The sequence below is a fragment of the Lissotriton helveticus genome, chromosome 12, assembly GCF_964261635.1.
Source record: "Lissotriton helveticus chromosome 12, aLisHel1.1, whole genome shotgun sequence".
NCBI lineage: Eukaryota > Metazoa > Chordata > Amphibia > Caudata > Salamandridae > Lissotriton > Lissotriton helveticus.
This window is the reverse complement of record NC_136073.1, coordinates 694,930,679-694,949,710: the sequence shown is the minus strand read 5'-3', so window position 1 is coordinate 694,949,710 and position 19,032 is coordinate 694,930,679. Positions and strand designations below refer to the sequence as shown.

At 47.2% G+C, this 19,032-nt stretch overlaps 1 protein-coding gene across 2 annotated transcripts in view; it reads left to right on the top strand.

Annotated features, from left to right (window-relative positions):
* Positions 1 to 19,032, top strand: part of HYDIN (HYDIN axonemal central pair apparatus protein) — a 3,619,565-nt gene that overhangs the window by 740,586 nt on the left and 2,859,947 nt on the right. For both annotated transcript variants that reach the window (XM_078670948.1, XM_078670947.1), the window contains exon 17: positions 17,597 to 17,761. In XM_078670948.1, coding sequence (XP_078527074.1) covers positions 17,597 to 17,761 — 165 coding nt within the window. The remainder of the gene's footprint in view (positions 1 to 17,596; positions 17,762 to 19,032) is intronic.

The window sequence follows — 19,032 nt, the reverse complement described above, 5'->3', positions numbered from 1 at the left end:
ATTTGTCCAAGAATTCATGGAGTTTTCAAAGAACTGCGATTCTTTGATGACGTTATTATGTCCAACTTTACGTCAAACTCGGCACCTTCAAGGTATAAATATGCCCACACTTGCCTTAGCAAACACACAGTGGTCTGGAGCAGTTCGACTATATACTTGCCCAACGCACCTAGCTACAGCAAGTGCCGAAGGAAGCCGACCCTCCAGCTGACGCACTGAGAGAGACGCTGTCTTTTCTCTTGCTGAGAAATCCAGCTCCAGTGTTTCCAAGCTCTCCTTGCGGGGTGTTGGGAAATCGAGTCCTGAGACAGAGAGATACCAGACCGCCTTCATTCTAAAACCACGGTACGGAGCTGATTAGACCCTAAGAGAAATCTTGGATAGATTCTTGGCAAAAAAATACTAAACTTATGCTACGCCAAACTTACTTCTTCCCTCATACTAGACTTAGGTTAGGTACATTGGGGTAGGCGTATTTTAGAAGCACCAGTTGAGTACTTTTAGTCTTTATTTATTTATGTATGTATTTTATGGCTTAGAAACCATACCATGCTTTTACAGTATTATTTTATAATACTCTTCTTGCTGTACGCATTATACTTTACAGCCAGTATTAGGATTGTAGCAGTTCATTTCTTCTGCATGAGAAAGAAGACTGTACTTTTATCGAAAACACCCATATCTCTATTTTCTCTGCACCTCTGATGAAACGAAGCATGCACGATTGACTGAGTAAAATATCTATCTATTGTTTCCACAACTCTGAAGATACGTTTTATCTTGGGGAAACAAAGTTGCATGTTTATGCGGTTGTCAGAATCTAATCCCTTTTTGTTTATTCGAGAAAGTTTCTAGTGACCTCTGAAATAGCTGGCACTCACAATTAAGTCTAATATATTAGATAGAGACCTAGTCGACCTAAGTCCTACGTCACATCTATAGGATATATTATTCAATGCGCGGAGCCTATTGGGAATATAGGAACTACACTACAGTGTGTGTGGCTGCGGTGATAATGAAAGAATGACTGCAATGAACACACACACAAGAGAGAAATGAACTTCAAAAACCAGGCCGGCGCACAAATTAGAGACCAGAGAGAAGGCTGCCGGGACTCACTCCCTCAAGATCCCACTTCAAAGCGGCCGAGGCTCTAATGCCCGTCCCTGACTCACCCAGAAGCGGGGGTGCAGTGCACTGCAGAGCGTCCTGGGGATGTCCCAGCCCTGCCAAATGTGGTCTGCTATGACTGGAACCTGTGCATTCCCGTGGAAGGAATTTGGTGTCCAGAGGCAGCCGGGCCTATTGTGAAATTGTGAATTTCAAGAGCGGTGGTCCCCTTTGAAAAGCCAGTGGGGTCGGGGTTGAATCAGCCACGTCGGGCGTGCCGCCGATGTTCAGTTGTGTTTTCTCAACTTGCTGTATTTGGAGGTCACATTAGAGCAGCTGTAGGGAAGGTGAGCGCATCGCTGCACAGGGGATGTTGCTGCAGCCACCAGCAGTGCAAGTTCCAGCCGAAGATCTCAGGCGCGCGCGCATTGGCTCGCAAGTGGGGGGAGTGCGGCCGAGAGCAGGGGCGCACAGCGTTTCACATGCTGGAGCGAGCGCGATAATTGCTACCAGATGGTCCCGCTCGTTCCCGCAAGGGAATCGCCAAAAGGGCACGCGTTGCCATTCAAAGCAATGCAACGCGTGCACTTTTTTGCCTGAAAAAGGGAATTGATGGCTAAAGGTCTTTTTCCTAAGCAGCGCATGAGCGCAGCGTAGGCGAGACCTAAAAAGGCCATATCTGTAACAGCGGTGGCTGGCATGGAACAGGGGTGGTGGGTTCGGGAGACGAGGACGCGAGGAATTTCTTTTTTAAAACCACTTACCTTTTCGCGCCTGCTGTCTCTCCTCAGCTTCAGTCCCTTCTTACAGCCGCCTTCTCCTCAGTTTCGGTCCCGGAAGCACACAGGGTCCCCTAATCCAATCACAATGCTGCAATGCATCGTTGTGATTGGTTATGAGTGCCTTGGTTCAGCTCTCAGACGGGGACAAGGAGCCTGTGCATGTTCCTCATCAGGCTGCGTATTACAGCCTGGTGGGAAATATGCAAAGTGTGCATGACTGTTTGGCCGACCTAAGACAGCCGGCCAAACAGTAATGCGCACTTAGTGTTCCCACCACTCCTCCCCATGTGACCACAGTTCTGCCCGCCCTAACCCAGCCCCATAGCGAAAAATAAAATGATAATAACATAATTATTATTTTTCCTGCTCTGAGAGCAGTGGTGACTCTCCTCCACCTTAGTGGAGGATCTGCCCCTGATGTATAACCTATAGGAAAACAATGAACAATTACCCTAACCCACTGGCCCAATTAAAAACAGTTTGGGAGGTGGACTGGGTGACATGGTGGAGGAAGAGTGGAAGGAGGCCCTTAGTGAAATCACTATTTGTGCATGATTCAGGTGTGTGCACTGGTAATACTTGCACTATTCTTAATTGGGCGGGTGGCCTCTGCTGAGGGTGTGGTCAAAAAAAGGCACATTCCTTCACATATCTTGGGTGTCCCACACTCTGGCTCTTTTGGAAGAGGTTGTGGGCATACCTCGGTCATGTTACAGGAACACAAATAAGAGACTTGCCTAGTACAGCCCGTTTGAACATGTGTGGTGGTGGGAGGAGGGTTAGAAGAGGGGTGCAGAGGACCACCAAGATATCCAAAATTGCTTATTATGTTGTGTTTGATAATTGCCAAAAGGAATATAGCCTGCAAATGGGGTGCATCCAATCTGCCAGACTTGAAAGAGTGGAACAAAAATATGGATTGGTGTATGATGGCTGAGAGACAATTGTATGAAATGCACAAATGGTCCAACACATGACAGCGTTGGCAGTCCTACAATCCACTGGACATAGTGCGGTATACTCCCTAGTCCCAAGCGAGGTGGCGGTCTAGGGCAAGGAATGATATATTTGGCAGAACATTGTCAGTGTAAATGTGCTGATCATTGGTCTGTATAAATGCTTTTTTAGGGGCGTTATTAATGAATCCTACGGTCATGTTAATGTGCTAATGTTGAAAGTGGAAAAACTCAAAAAACTGTTGTTTTAAAAAAAATAATAATGCTTGAGGCTTTTGTTTTTAATGGTCTTTTTAGATGTCTCTTTCTCTTTTATTCAATCAGAGGCCTCTTGGGAAGGCGCATGACTCTTGATCCTCTTCTACAGGGAATTCCTCACCCGCGCTGTCCTTAACGCCAGTCTGCTGTCCATAATGTTAACAGTTAATACTTAAATGCCCATCATTCTGCATTGCAATACCAAAGGGGATGATGGACGGAGCGTTTGCGCAAATCAAACACTCACCTCCAGTCAACTGATCTGGGTTTAATCCATCACCATTCTTTAGCTCACTCCACCACCCCAGTTCAGACATGACCACATGCAAATCAGTCTGGCCCTGTGCCTGAAGGGAACAGTCCAGCCTGAACTGCCAAGCCATGTCTTCCCTGGACAGGAAACAAGCATCCTGGGACCGGTTTCGGATTCATAATCCTCATCAGCCAGGCTATCTTGAATCCAGTGGTAGAGTGAGCAAGAGACTCACGTCTAGGCATACCCTGCCAACTTAGGGCGAACAAAGCGATACCAGAGGGGATGATGGACGGAGCGTTTGAGCAAATCAAACACTCACCCCCAGTCAACTGATCTGGGTTTAATCCATCACCATTCTTTAGCTCACTCCACCACCTCAGTTCAGACATGGCCATATGCAAATCAGTCTGACCCTGTAGAATTCCTCTTCTACAGTGAATTCCTCACCCGCGCTGCCCTTAATGCCAGTCTGCTGTCCATAATGTTGACAGTTAATACTTAGATGCCCATCATTCTTCATTAAGCAGTAATGATCATAACATCAGATAGAGAATCTAGATGCAGATTCCTTACCTCTGAATTTCCCAAACGTAAGGCTGGATCCGTAAACTTTTGCGTGGCAATACCCCTTGCTCGCCGTCGGGTGGCTCCATTCGGCTCCATATGACAGCGTCAGTTATGACGATGCGGTCACCTATATAGGCACCATCCAGGAGGGCAGACGTCAGTTCTTTTGTTTCCATGCCAGTTAAGCGCCGATCCGGGAAGATCTACCCCTCTGTTGCTTTATGAAAAGGTTTTTTGACTTTTTGTCAACTTTTTTTTTCTTTAAGTGTGTCAAGGGTGTCTTCTAGAAGGACAGGGTTCAAACCGTGTGGCCCCTGACATCACGCCATGTTGGTTACTGACCCCACTTCAACTGGTTCTGTTGTCTTGAGCACGACCACGACTCGAAGTCGTGCTTTGACTGTCGGGCCATGGCTCCAAAGGCCTTGTGGGAGCAGGATTTGAAGCAACTTGCAGCCCGGCAATCGACACTAGCCATCGAGACTCCGCGGAGATCCTAGTCCCAATCAACGAAGAGGAGGTCGCGAGACAGCTCCCGAAGCGCCAAGCCCTCTACGTCCCATTAAAAGTCCTCAAACACTCTGGGAGGAGGTACAAGAGAAGAAGTCGTCCAAGCAGAGTTAGTCTTTGCCTCGACTGTCGTCTGTCGATGAACAAGGTATGGAGCACCAAAGCTCTAGGCACAGTTCTGCAGTGCTGAAGCCAGGTTCAACTTCGCGCCTCACCCTGTTTCTGGAAGCCAGAGCGATCCCCTCTCGAATCAAAGAATTTCATGAGGCATGCACTGCGTATTTGAGCGGGCCAACCCCTCTGGTGAGCCTTCCACCCCGCGGGGTAAGAGGGGGTCCCATCAAATTCAACGCCGTCCACTCCGCCGAGGTGTTGGTAGGGCCTTAGAGATCCGATTCCGGATCTGGGCCAACGCCGGTTGTGCAAACCTGACCTTCCCTGGCATCAGACCTGAAGTCCGTGCCTTTGATGCCGCCAGTGCCCACTGGCGGTGCCAGCCCTATCCTTATTCCCAATGGGTTGGATCAGTGTCACTCGATGCTGACTGTGGTGCCAGTAGAACCCAGAGGTTCTATGTTATCACCTGGTCATTTTCAAGACTTCTCATGCACGGGAGAGGACTGGGAGGGCTCTGTTGACCCTTTAGAACACCAGGATGTGTCTGTGAAGGAGATGGACTGGCATGAGGATCTTGGGGTTGCCAGTGGGCTGGACACATCTCCAGATACTGACATTCTTTCTCCTTCAACTGTGGCTATGGATATGCCATGATGGTAAGAAGGGCCGTTGAGGACCTTGGATTGGAGTTGCCCTCTGTGAAGGTCCGGACTTATCTCCTGAATGAGGTGCTTCAGCCTGTGGCTTCCACCTCTGAACCCCTATTGCCCTTTAACGAGGCACTTACTGGTGTCATACTAGGTACGTGGTCCATGCCTAGCACAGGGGCTCCTGTGGATAGGACAATTGCACGCCGTAATCGCCCGGCTCCGTGCGACCCAAAGTTCCTCACCAGCACCCCACCCCTGAGAGCGTGGTGGTTCAGGCTTCTACTTAACATGGCACATTCTCTTCCGCCCCTCTGGATAGGGAATCCAAGAGACTTGAAACACGTGGGAAGAAAATGGTTTCTTCCGCCAATCTGGCATTGCAGTTAGTGAATGCCATATGCTTATTGGACTGTTGTCCCACCCTCTTTGGGAGACAGTTGCGCAGGTACTGCCACAGGTTCTGGAGGAGGCCCAGGCCGTACTCTCCTAGGCAGTGAAGGACGGAAGAGATGCAGCAAAATTCACCATTATTGTGTGGCCTTTATGCGACTGATTCGCTGGGCAGAGCGGTTTCATCGACAGTGGCCTTATGGCACCACACCTGGTTGAGAACATCTGGGTTCTCGGGTGGTGATTTGTAGGCTAATTTGATGGGCATACCTATTGATGGTTCTCGTCTTTTTAGAGAGAAGGCAGACTCTCCCGTGTAGTGCTTCAAGGTCTCTCGTGCAATGGCCAGATCCTTAAGTCTCTCAGTGACACCACATGACCAGTCTAACTTTCGCCCCTTTCGTGGCATTGGAAGGGGTTTCCAGCTGTAACAACCTTATCCAGCCACCATTCTGCGCAGACTTCCAAAGTTGTGCGAGGACGTGGGTGCGGTTCATTCTGACTTTGGAATGGAAGCCAGAAGTTGTCAGTCACCCAGTCCTCGACAGCCACAGCCTCCAAGCATTCCTAGTCTAACTCTGCAGGACCATGCTACTCCAGTTGGAGGGAGAATCCATCATCATTGTCTCCACTGGAGTTCTGTAACATTGAACAAGTGGGTCTTGCAGAGCATTCAGGAGGGCTATTCTCTGCCTTTCCTTTCTTTTCCTCCTCCTAATCTGCTACTTCAAGAATGGCTAGCGGAGGATCATTTAAAATTACTCAAAGAGGAAGTTAACCTCTCCTGGTCATGGGGGCTGTAGAGAGGGTTCCGGTTTCAGAAGTAGGCAGTGGTTGTTATTCCTTCTACTTTCTGATTCCGAAGAAGAACATAGGGTTACGGCCCATTTTAGATCTTCGGACCATCAAACTATTCCTTAAACAGAAGTTCAAGATGCTCACATTGGCTCAGGTCTTGTCTTCACTAGGCAAAGGAGAGTGGCTGGTAGTGATGGACTTGCAGGATGTGGATTTTCACATCTCCATCCTGCCGGTTAGCAGATGTGACCTGGCTTTCAGTTTACCATGCTACCTTTTGTCCTCATCAGCGCCCCTCAGGTGTTCACCAAAGTGATGGCGATGGTTACGGCTCATCTGCTCAGGTTGAGGATTTCAATGTTCCCCTACCTAGAGGAATGACTGTTGAAGGTGTCCGCACCTCAGGCTGTCGTCTCTCACCTTCAAACTATGGCAGACCTCCTGCATTTGCTGGGGTTCTCTATAAATATGCTGAAGTCACACCTGACTCCTTCTCAGATGCTCTCTTTCATCGGAGCTATTCTGGACACAGTGCAGTTTCAGGTTTATCCTCCCGAGCAGCAAGTCCAGGATATTCAGGTTATGATTCTGATGTTTCAGCCTCTATCCTGGATTTCGGTGAGAAGTACTCTGTTGGCCCTCATTGCTTCCTGAACTTGTTGGTAAAACATGCCAGATGGGGTATGCAGGATCTGCAGTGGGACCTGAAGTTCCAGTGCGCGTAGCATCGAGGAAATCTCGCCGCCATGGTCCAGATCTCAGAAGGAACTGCAAAGGACCTGCAGTGGTGGTTAACGAACCGCGATTGGGTAAGAGGCAGACCACTCTCCCTTCCCCAACCAGATCACACAGTGGTGACAGATTAGTCACTCCTGGGATGAGGCGGCCATCTGGGAGAGGTGAAGATCAGGGCACACTGGCCTACGGCGGAGTCGGGGATCCAGACGAATTTGTTGGAGTTTCGAGCAATCATGATTGCATTGAAAAAGTCAAAAACCAACAGGGGTATACCCAAAAGACCCTTTTATACCTGGGCATGGGACGTAGTTATAAACAATAACAAGTGGTATAAAGGAATAAATGCAAGACAGTTACTGAGTAGAGTACATTTAATTACCCTCTCCACAATTATTATTCTTGACGAATATATCAAACCATAATTATATCCCACATGGACGATAGCACCTAATCAATGAAATAGCCACAAAAGATGACGTATCTCACACCGTTCTATACATAAACCAAATAATATACATGTATAACACAATAGCCCTAACACATTATACTCACTAGTGTCTTTCATTTAATTCTGGACAGACCACTATGTACAGGTGACAAACGTTAAGGTTAGTCAACTAAAATAATCTTTCTAGTGTGACACCCTACAATTTAAAACATCACTACAATTCTATTGACTCCTCCTTAGAAGTGTCTACTTCTAAGGAGGAGTCAATAGAATTGTAGTGATGTTTAGTGTATGGAAGACACTAGTGAGAATAATGTGTTAGGGTTATTGTGTTATACATGTATGTTATTTGTTTTATGTATAGAACGGTGTGATATATGTCATCTTTTGTGTCTATTTCATTGATTAGGTGCTATCGTCCATGTGGGATATAATTATGGTTTGATATATTCGTCAAGAATAATAATTGTGGGGAAGGTAATTAAATGTACTCTACTCAGTAACTGTCTTGCATGATGGCATTGAAAGCATTTCTTCCTCTGTCAATGGGAAGTTAGTACCAGGTGTTCACGGACAACACCACCGCCATGTGGTTCAGCAACAAGCGGGGTGGGGTTATAGGCCCTTTGGCGACACGCCCTGCGCCTCTAAACATCGATGGAACAGCTGTGCATAACCCTGGCGGTTTAACACCTGGCAGGTTCTCTGAATGCCAGGAAGAAGATCCCAGCCATCGATGCCCAGCCAATCATGAATGGCGTCTCCAGTCAGAGGTGGCACAAGGACTCTTTCAGCAGTGGTGATAGCCTTGTTAGATCTGTTCACCTCCGACAGAATGCGCAATGAGTTTTCAAGGCAGCTTTTGCTCAGCAACTCTTTTCGTGGAGCTCAGGCCTGCTATATGCCTTTCTGCCCATACCACTTCTGCCCAGGGTTCTCAAGAAGATCAAGAACGACCGGGCCCAAGTAATTCTTGTGGTTCCGCACTGGGCAAGAAGAGTCTGGTATCCAGAGCTTCTGAAAAAGAGAATCGATCCTCCGATCAGGCTGCACCTTTTGGAGGATCTTCTGTCGCAGCAGCAGGGGAGAATCCTCTACCCAAACCGGTCAACTCTCCGCCTCCATGTGTGGAGATTGAGGAACAACAGTTGATGTTGATGGCTTTTGACCTTACTCCTGAAGTATGTGAGGCTATCTATGCGGCCAGGCGACCCTCTACTAAGTTGGCATACGCCTGCTGTTTGCGAAAGTTTGTAAAATATTATACATAAAAGTTCATTGACCCTTTTTCAGCTTCTTTTCCACTATCCTTCTTGTTATTCTTACCTTGCCAAGCAGGACTCTGCGTTGGGTATGCTCAAGGGTTTCTGCTCTGTTTGCTCTCTTGCAGCTTTCAGACTGACCCTCTCTGTTTAAATCTCCTGTTGTAAATAGATTTCTAAAAAAGCTTGTTCATATGTTTCTACCTACGCCCTTTGTTATGCTGCAGTGGGACCTTAATTTGGTCCTAACATTTCGCATGTGAGCTCCTTTCAAGCTGTTGCATAATTGTCCCCTCCAGCTGCTTCCCATCAAGACAGCCTTTCTAGTGGCAATAACATCTGCCCGGAGAGTGAGTGAGTTGCAGGCATTGTCGCCCAAGTCTTTTTATATGATGTCTTTTGTTGACAAGGTAGTACTTCGTATCTGTGCCTCATTTTTATCAAAGGTGGACACCCCATTCCATCTGGGTCAATCAATGACACTGCCCACCTTTTTTGCTCCCCCACATACCTCTAAGGAAGAGGATCATCTCCATCATCTGGACCCAAAAAGAGTGTTCTCGTTCTACCTTGACAGCTCAAAAGAGTTTCGGGTGGATGACCAACTCTTTGTGGGATACATGTGAGCTAAGAAAGGTAGGGCAGTGCAGACTGACCATTTCTCACTGGGTTGTTCTCTGCATTTAGATCTGCTATGCCCTGGCTAAGGCGCAGCCCCCTGAGGGATTAAGAGCCCATTTCACCAGGGGGAAGGCTGTGACCACGGCGTTGGCTCAAGGTGTCCCAGTCGTGGACTTCTGCCAGGCAGTAACGTGGGCATCTCTGTACACATTTGCCAACTGTTCCCAACGTTCTGCCTACAATGGACTCCCAGGCAATATATGCATTGGCTAAAACCATCTTTACATTGGGTTCGCTGGCTTTGAAATGGGTGAATGTAACTAGTAGTTTGGTGAAATATCAATATACTTTGTAAATTCCAGTAGAAAAAGTGGTGCACCAATTGCCAGATGCTGAATGTAGGAAACTGGCTTTCTATATAGCGACTAAAAAGAAGTACACTGTGCAGAGAATTCAGTGGGTCCCCAAGTTGGTTTACAGAGGCTAAAGCAGATAATACTAATGCTCTCTTTTGTAGTTGTGTGGCGAGCAGTTGGGCTTATCAGGGGGTAGTGCTAAGCATTTGTTGTACTCAGAGCAACAATAAATGAGACACACACCCAAAGAATAACTCGGAGACCAAATTAGAAAAATACCACCTCTTTTGATATAAATTTCATACTCAAGAATTTCCTTCAAAGGTAAGTACAGTTTTCAATAGAAATATTCACAGGTAAGTAAAGCTTTCAAACCAGTGTGCTTTTATGAAAAATGCCATTGTATTGAAGTAAAAGTCAAAGATGCATAAAGGTAGGTACAGTCGGTTTCAGGGGTTTGCCTTCTGGGTTCGGAATAGTTGTGGGCCAAGGTTCAAAGTATTACCAGCAGTTCTTCGGGACCCGCCTCTGTTCTACCAGGAGCAGGGTGCTGGTCAGGCCGGTAGCTGGCACTACGTAGAAGGGGGGCTGCCGAAAAGAAGCTGTACAGGGGGACTTGCGAGCAAGTCCGAGGGCTCCCACTTCACAAGGAGTCTTGGAGCGCAGGGGCACAGGCAGTTTGTCGGGACCTGGTCTGAGAGGCTAAGGTGCAGAGTGGTCGGTTGGCTGGGCTGGTGCGCAAAGATGCACCTCTCGATCAGGGAGAAACAACTAGCAGGGGCAAAATCAAAGCAGCTTGGCCACTTTCTAAGTGGGTCTGAGTAATGCAGACGCCCCTTGATGGCTAATTGGTCCTGGTGGCGTGAGAATCCGGACTGGACTCACTGTCCAAAGTTATACTGCAGTTCTCGTCAGGCAGTGACTCTTCTTTGTCTTTCTGTTGATCCATCGAATCTGAGTTCTTGAGTTCAGGGGTGCCACATAAATACTCAACTCGGGCTTTTACGGGGAGTAACATATAGTAGCCAATGGGCTACCTGCCTTTAGGGTGCCTACACCCTCTATATGATCACTTCCTGTGGGAAGTGGCATTAAACCTTACCCTAGAATGCTAATTCCTTCCAAAACAACATTGAGGAATCTGAAAAGTGGGATCCACATCAGCTGGCCCACCCTAGGAGTGGTGCTGGTTGAATGTGGGCCCACCACCTAATCTTGCTAATTATCCCACCTGTCTTGCTGCCAAAAAGTGGGGTCAGGACAGAGGGGTGAGCACCTCCACTATCTGGAGAGGCCCGAGTTCTCATAACCAAGGCGGCCGGGCCATTGAAGCTTCCCACGCTGGAATGCCCATCCTACTTGGAGGAGTTGTGAACACCTCAATCAATCAATCAATCAATCAATCAATTAATCAGGGAATTGTAAGCGAACTACTCACCCGTAAGGGTCACAAGGCGCTGAGGGGGAGGTGGGGCTGCAGGTCTGTTTAGCCGAAGAGCCAGGTCTTGAGGGTCTTCCTGAAGATGTTCAGGGAGGGGGTACGTCTGATGTCTGTCGGTAGCTCGTTCCAGGTCTCAGCTGCAATGTGAGAGAAGGATCTTCCGCCTGCTCTTGCTCTGTGGGTGTGTGGGGTTTTGGCCAGTGCGAGCTTGGAGGATCGTAGGATTCTGTTGGGTACGTGAAAGTTGATTCTGTCGTTGAGGTTTTTGGGTCTGTTTTTGTGTAGGCATTTGTATGTGTGGGTGAGTATTTTGAAGGTGATTATTTTTTCTACGGGGAGCCAGTGGAGGCTTCGTAGGTGTTGGCGGATGTGTGCATGCCGGGGGATGACGAGGACGAGTCTGGCGGCTGTATTCTGTATCGTTTGTAGTTTGCGGAGTAGGGATTTGTTGATGTCGGCGTAGAGTGCGTTTCCGTCGTCAAGTCTGCTGGTGATGAGTGCGTGGGTGACTGTCCTCCTTGACTCAAAGGTGATCCATTAGATGGTCTTGCAGAGGATGCGGAGGGTGTTGAAACAGCTGGAGGTGACGGCATTGACATGTCAGTTCATGGTGAGTGATGAGTCGAGTATGATGCGGAGGCTTTTGGCGTGGTCCAAGGGGGTTGGTGGGCTTCCAAGGGCGGTCGGCCACGAGGTGTCCCATGCTGACGGAGTTGTTCCAAGGATGAGGACTTCTGTCTTTTCGGCGTTGAGCTTCAGACAGCTGTTGCTCATCCAAACTGCGACGTCCTGCATTCCTTTCTGGAAGTTGAGTTTGGCAGTGGTGGGGTCTTTGGTGAGGGAGAGGATGAGCTGGGTGTCATCTGCATAGGATACGATGTTGTGGCCATGTTGTTGGAGGATGGCAGCAAGGGGGGCCATGTAAATGTTAGAGGGTCGGGCTCAGTGATGACCCCTGTGGGACTCCGCAGGTGATTGTCGTGGGCTCGGAGAGGAAGGGAGGTATTCTGATCCTTTGACTTCTTTCGGTGAGGAATGATCAGAGCCAGTCCAGGGCTGTTCCTTGTATGCCGGTGTCGTGTAGTCTGGCGACTAGTGTGCGGTGGGAGACGATGTCAAAGGTCGCTGAGAGGTCGAGTAGGATGAGGGCTGCGGAGTGGCCTTGGTCCAGGAGGGTGCCGATGTCGTCTGTGGCGGCGAGTAGGGCGGTCTCGGTGCTGTGGTTGCTTCTGAATCCGGATTGGGAAGGGTCAAGGATGGCGTTCTCTTCAATGAATCGTGTCAGTTCCCTGTTGACCATTTTCTCTGCAACTTTGGCTGTGAAAGTGAGGAGCGAGATGGGCGAGTAGTTCTTGAGGTTGATGGGGTCGGCTGTGGGCTTCTTAAGCTGGGGCCTGACTTCTGCGCGCTTCCAGTCGTCTGGGAAGGTGCCTGTTGTGAAGGTGGTGTTGATGGTGCGTTGTAGTTTTGTGCAATGGCGGCCGGGGCTCTGTGGTACATGTGGGGAGGGCTGGGGTCAGTGGGGGACCCGAGCCTCCGCCCAGAGAAGGCTTTGTTCCTGACCTCCGAGAGCAAAGGCTCTCAACTCAGGATGTCGGAAACCTGTCTATGGTGGCTGGCTGGTCAAGACCAGTCAGTCAACACACTAGTTGTCGGAAGGTTTTCAGGAAGCACCTCTAAGGTGCCCTCTGGGTGCACTTATTAATAAATCCAGCACTGGCATTTGTGTGGGCTTATTAAGACGAGGTGTTTGATACCAAACACCTTGAGGTACAGTGAAGCCATCATGTAACTGGGTAACTTGTAATGACAAGTGCCCAACCCATGTACTCGTTGTGGCTTCCCTATGCAATGGTAATATCTATGGGTGAACTAAGATATTACTGGGACATATCCACTCTCGCACATATGGCCTCACATGTGTATAGTGTACCCTGCCTTAGGGGTGTATTACCTATGCCACATGTAGTGCTGGCAGCCATGGCACACAGGGATGTGTACAATGTTGACTCTTCTGTTTTCTCTGCACCAAGACACGCAGGCTGCAATTGCAGTTTGCATGAGCTTGGTGAGGGGACCCTTGGGGTGGCACAATTTGTGCTGCAGCCCTTAGGGAACCTTTTTAGTTCCAAGGTACCAGGGGTACCTCTTACTAGGGACTTAAAGGGATCCTTAAGGGGTGCCAATTGTGGAACAATCGTACAGTTTAGGGAAAGAACACTGGTGCTGGGGACCTAATTAGCAGGACCCCAGCAAACTTTCAGTCAAAGTTGTGCCATATATTAGGCAAGAAGTGGGCGGTAACCATGTCAAAAGGGGAACTTTCCTGCACACTGGTTGTGACCTTGCACCAGGGGGAAGTGGATGAAATATTTTGAAGCATATAATTCATTCTGGGTTTTCTTTTTTGCGTCCATTTTTAGGGTGACTGCTATCTCTGCAGCAATGAACCCTCACTCTTGGCTTCTGCTATGATCCATACTTGGCATTTAATAACAAACCAGTCTTTTGTGAGATGATTCTTTTACAGAAAAATGTTGCAAAGCACAGACCGAGTAGAGAAACTTGCCCAACAGTACAGTTAGTTTAACTGATCATTGCAAGATGCTTTAATAATCCTGTTACAGCATGTTATGTATTGTAGAGGTAGTGTAACATCATTCTTCTTGGCATGAGAAGGGCTGATCTCGGACTAGTGAATTCTGCGGGTGATGGGAACGAGATACAGTCTCTTAATACATTATTTTCATGTTAACCGCCATCAACCTCGAAACTGAAGAACAGAAGTGCACAAACCGGTACAAAAGGGGGTGGTGATGGACGGAGCATCTGAACCAATCAAACACTCACACCCAGTCAACAGATCTGGGTTTAATCCATTACTGTTCTCTAGCCCACTCTGCCACCCCAGTTCAGACATGGCCATACGCAAATCAGTCTGACCCTGTGCCTCATGGGAACAGTCCAGCCCGAACTGCCAAGCCATGCTTTCCCTGGACCAGAAACAAGCTTCCTAGGACCGGTTTCTGGCATTTCAGCCGTCTTCAGCCAGGCTTGCTTGAATTCAGTGGCAAAGTGAGCAAGGGACTCTCGTCTGAGCATACCCTGCCAACTTATGGTGAAGAAAGCGGTACAAAAGGGGGTGGTGATGGACGGAGCATCTGAACCAATCAAACACTCACACCCAGTCAACAAATCTGGGTTTAATCCATCACCGTTCTTTAGCCCACTCTGCCACCCCAGTTCAGACATGGCCATATGCAAATCAGTCTGACCCTGTGCCTCATGGGAACAGTCCAGCCTGAACTGGCAAGCCATGCCTTCCCTGGACCGGAAACAAGCTACCTAGGACCGGTTTCTGGCATTTCAGCCGTCTTCAGCCAGGCTTGCTTGAATCCAGTGGCAAAGTGAGCAAGGGACTCACGTCTGAGCATACCCTGTCAACTTATGGCGAAGAAAGCGGTACAAAAGGGGGTGGTGATGGACGGAGCATCTGAACCAATCAAACAATCACACCCAGTCAACAGATCTGGGTTTAGTCCATCACCGTTCTTTAGCCCACTCTGCCACCCCAGTTCCGACATGGCCATATGCAAATCAGTCTGACCCTGTCCCTCATGGGAACAGTCCAGCCCGAACTGACAAGCCATGTCTTCCCTGGACCGGAAACAAGCATCCTGGGACCGGTTTTTGGCTAATCAGCCATAAGTGGGCAGGGTATGCTCAGACGTGTGGATTAAATCCAGATTTGTTGACTGGGTGTGAGTGTTTGATTGGTTCAGATGCTCTGTCCATCACCACCCCCTTTTGTACCGCTTTGTTCGCCATAAGTTGGCAGGGTATGCTCAGACGTGAGTCCCTTGCTCACTTTGCCACTGGATTCAAGCAAGCCTGTCTGAAGACGGCTGAAATGCCAGAAACCGATCCTAGGAAGCTTGTTTCTGGTCCAGGGAAGGCATGGCTTGGCAGTTCGGGCTGGACTGTTCCCATGAGGCACAGGGTGAGACTGATTTGCATATGGCCATGTCTGAACTGGGGTGGCAGAGTGGGCCAAAGAACAGTGATGGATTAAACCCAGATCTGTTGACTGGGTGTGAGTATTTGATTGGTTCAGATGCTCCGTCCATCACCTCCCCTTTTGTACAGAAGTGCACCAAGGCAAGCTTTAGAGGAGGCCTTGCAAATATTCCTTAAGCAAGTCACAACATCGTACTGCAAGAAGAAATGTATTGTACCGTGTTACTCCAGATGCTGTATGGTCTTAAAAAGGTAGGCCAGGTGTTGAGCCCCATTTTAGATCTCAACAAGTACAGGGACAATATTAAGGATGTTCTCTATTCTGGTTGTAAATATGTGGTGTCTGTGGATACCTCTTTAATTGTGTTTCATGTTGGAATCCAGGCGGAAGGATTATTTCAAGGAAAGGATGGTTTACTTGCCATACATGACTATGCACTGCTGCACATACTGGTTTTTGTTTCCTCTGCCTCTCAAAATCATACTCTTTTAAATCAGAAAGATTGAATTCAAGTAATTGTCATCAGATCTGTGGTGGGTTATGTTAAAAGCATCCAGGCCTCTAGAGAGTATCCTGAAAATAAATGCTCTGATTCTGTAATTTTATTATTAGTTTGAGAGGTCAGGCATTTACATTTCTCGGCCTTATCAACCCCATGGTGTCATACATTTCGCTTGTACCACAGGTTGGACTGAGATCAGCCCAGTAGGCGTTAAAAAGCCAGTGGTCAACAGCAGAGGCAGGTTTCAGACTTCCTATTTGTGAGGAAGAATGTTTGCCAAAATCTGGAATGGAGGCTGCAGAAAAACAACCTATTCAAGATGGTGGACTTCGCCCTTGTACTCTGTCACATTCAAGTTGCTATGGATGTCCTCCTGACAGGATGGCCAATTTGTTCGAAGCATCTGTATGTGAGTGACCATTTGTCACATTCGGAGCACATTTATGCCACTTTTTTGGAGCTTAGAATGGTCAAACTAGCTCTTAAAGGTTTTTTCTTGGTGCAAGACAGGTGTTGGTTTTATCATACAGTACCACGTTAATGCACTATGTTAGTGGAGCAGGTTGTGGGTTCTTTGAAGTTGTGAAGGGTAGCAATGGTGCTTAGATACTGGGCAGTCCAAAGTGGCGGGGGGGCAGCATTTGTATTAAAATGCATGATTTGGTAGCCGAAAGCAGTGTCCAGGCCGAAATTCCTAGAATGCTTCCCAAATAGATATAAATGCAATGAATGGCTTAGCAGACTTTACTGCTTTATAGTGAGGGATTTCTTTGCAGGAGATCTGGAAGGCAGCAACTTACTTTTAAGACCATACTTTTAGAAACCATTACTACCTTGATTCATGTTCTGTGAGTAAAGCGTTTCATGAAACTTAGGGCAAGCCAACTTAATTTTCTTATCTGAAGTTCTACCATCCAGATCTGTTGGGATTTCTGGGTACTCTTCATATGTTAATAATCCGCATTGTCGATCGTATTTGACGAAAAGTTTACATACTTAAGTAATATCGTTTCTGGTGGATGCAGTTTTCCTTCTGTAGACTCTTTATTGCCTGCCCATTGCCAAACTTTTTCTGGATCTAAACTCTGGCATAATTGGGCCCTTCCAGCGCCTGCCTGTAACTGTGTTTAAAATCTTCCCATGGGTTATCTTGCAGCTGGGGTGTTTTCAGAAATTTTAAAAAAATCTGCAGCTTTCATACGGGCTGGCTGCTAATTACAATAGCTATCCGTGCTTCTTGGATCAACCATGGTCTTGAAGAGCAGAGCCTGAATGTCATCCAGTTACTGACTTAGAAAAGAGAACCATTAACAAATGGACTGTAAGTATTTATAGTTTGTTGTTGCTTTTAAAGTGCTTAGAATCTATGTACCGACTAGTTCCATTGCGGCAAAGGGAAATGTGTAAAGTACCGGCGGAAACTATGCAAGAAACTACTGAAAGGGACCACCCTAAATATAGACGTAAATAGTTCAGTGCTACCTGTGTATTAATTGAATGCCCTATTTGTGCGTTCATGACATATTTTATATTGGCACAGCTCCAGGACAACACTAAAGAGTAAGTAATTATTTTTACTTTTATACATTATGCATCTGTTCATAGAAAGAAAAACGTTAAGGGCGACTATATTGTAGGAGGTATAGAGCAAAATGAATTTAACTGTCTGTGCACAAAACGTCACCTCTTGTTAGCAGCCCCCTGCAACCCTGAAACCATTCAATAGAACCTCAGTTGAAAGTTACCAACATAGTTGAAATACTCTCCTGTGAAAACTGTACAATTCATCACGGCATCTGTGTGTATATTTTTGCAGGAGCCTTTGGAGAATCCCTTAGTGTTGTACTCCAGCCCCATTCCTCGGGGCATCATCGAGCCACACAGCACAGCAGAAATCCCTTTGGTAGTAGAAGCTCAGGTGACTGGAGAACTGAACATTAAGGCTCATATTGCTGTCTTTGGACAAAAAGAACCTCTTCTGGTAAGAGCTTCTTTATTGCATCCTTTATTGTAACACAGTCAGACATTTGTAAGTATGCACCAGATGCCGTTTGTGTGCAATGTTCTGTGCCCTCCTCAGTACTAAGAGTCCAACTTTGCGACTTGATGGATGAACCCAACTATATCATTTCTGCCTTGCTTGTCCTTTGGATTATTTCTGCATTTAACATCAGTGAACAAAATTATGATGGGGAGAAAAATGACTTATGGTCGGTTCCCTCTTTACAAACCAACAGATAATCACATTCAAAGCTCTTGAACAAAAAGTCCACCTACCTGAATCCGAGAGGTTAGCTTATCCTCAACTTCACCATTGGGTCCTTCACCTGACAATGAACGAGCGTCAAGACCACTTCCTGGGCTGGAAAAATAATTTAAACATAGGCCACATGATAGAGCCCTGATTTCCATCCTTCACAAATTCCTCAGTGACTCCACTAACTATCCCAAAACACCTGGGCAGAAAAGATGGAACAAGAGTTGGGGAATGAAATAGCTTTAATGTTGTGGGGACGCCCTTTGACAGAACAGACACAAACTCAGCCTTTAATCATTAGGCAAACCTCTTTCCCCCACCCTTACTACCTCATTTTCATCACTAGAGATCAAGCAATCAGGTTTGTGAAACCCCCATCCGACCATTCTCCAACAACAAAATATCCAGACATTGTATACATTTTCAGAGTTCTAGGCAGGACCAGACAATTATCTGTTGAAATGCACACATGGGCAGTTGTATTTACCAAAACCCAACCCAACGCAACACCATCAATTATAGTTCCCTCACTCAATCTCATGACATTCTCCGCTGTTATAGACCGTTTCGCTAGTGTTCATACTCCTCTAAAGGTCTGGTTCCAGGAGGGTTGGGAAGTGTTCAAATATTTTGTGTCGATTCCATCAAGTCCTCAAATAGCTTACCCTTCCTTCTCACCCGTTTCATTTGAATTTCCAATGGTGTAGCCCATTCTATCATGTCTCTAAACCAACTGTCAGTGGATGAAATTCTAGAAATACCAGTGTATGGCCTCTTAGCCACTACAGTACCCAATATAAAAAAAAATTGTACCAGCCTTGGCCTTTTTTCCTTTACATGATCAACCACAACAGGCACTGTTTCTTTGTACACTCTCTCACTCTTGCACATTCTCAAGCCTATGGAGGACCTCCGTTACAAAAGCTCTACATAACTTGACAGCAGCACTTGACCTGTATAAAGTCGACCTCTTCAGCTGGGTATATAGGACACCC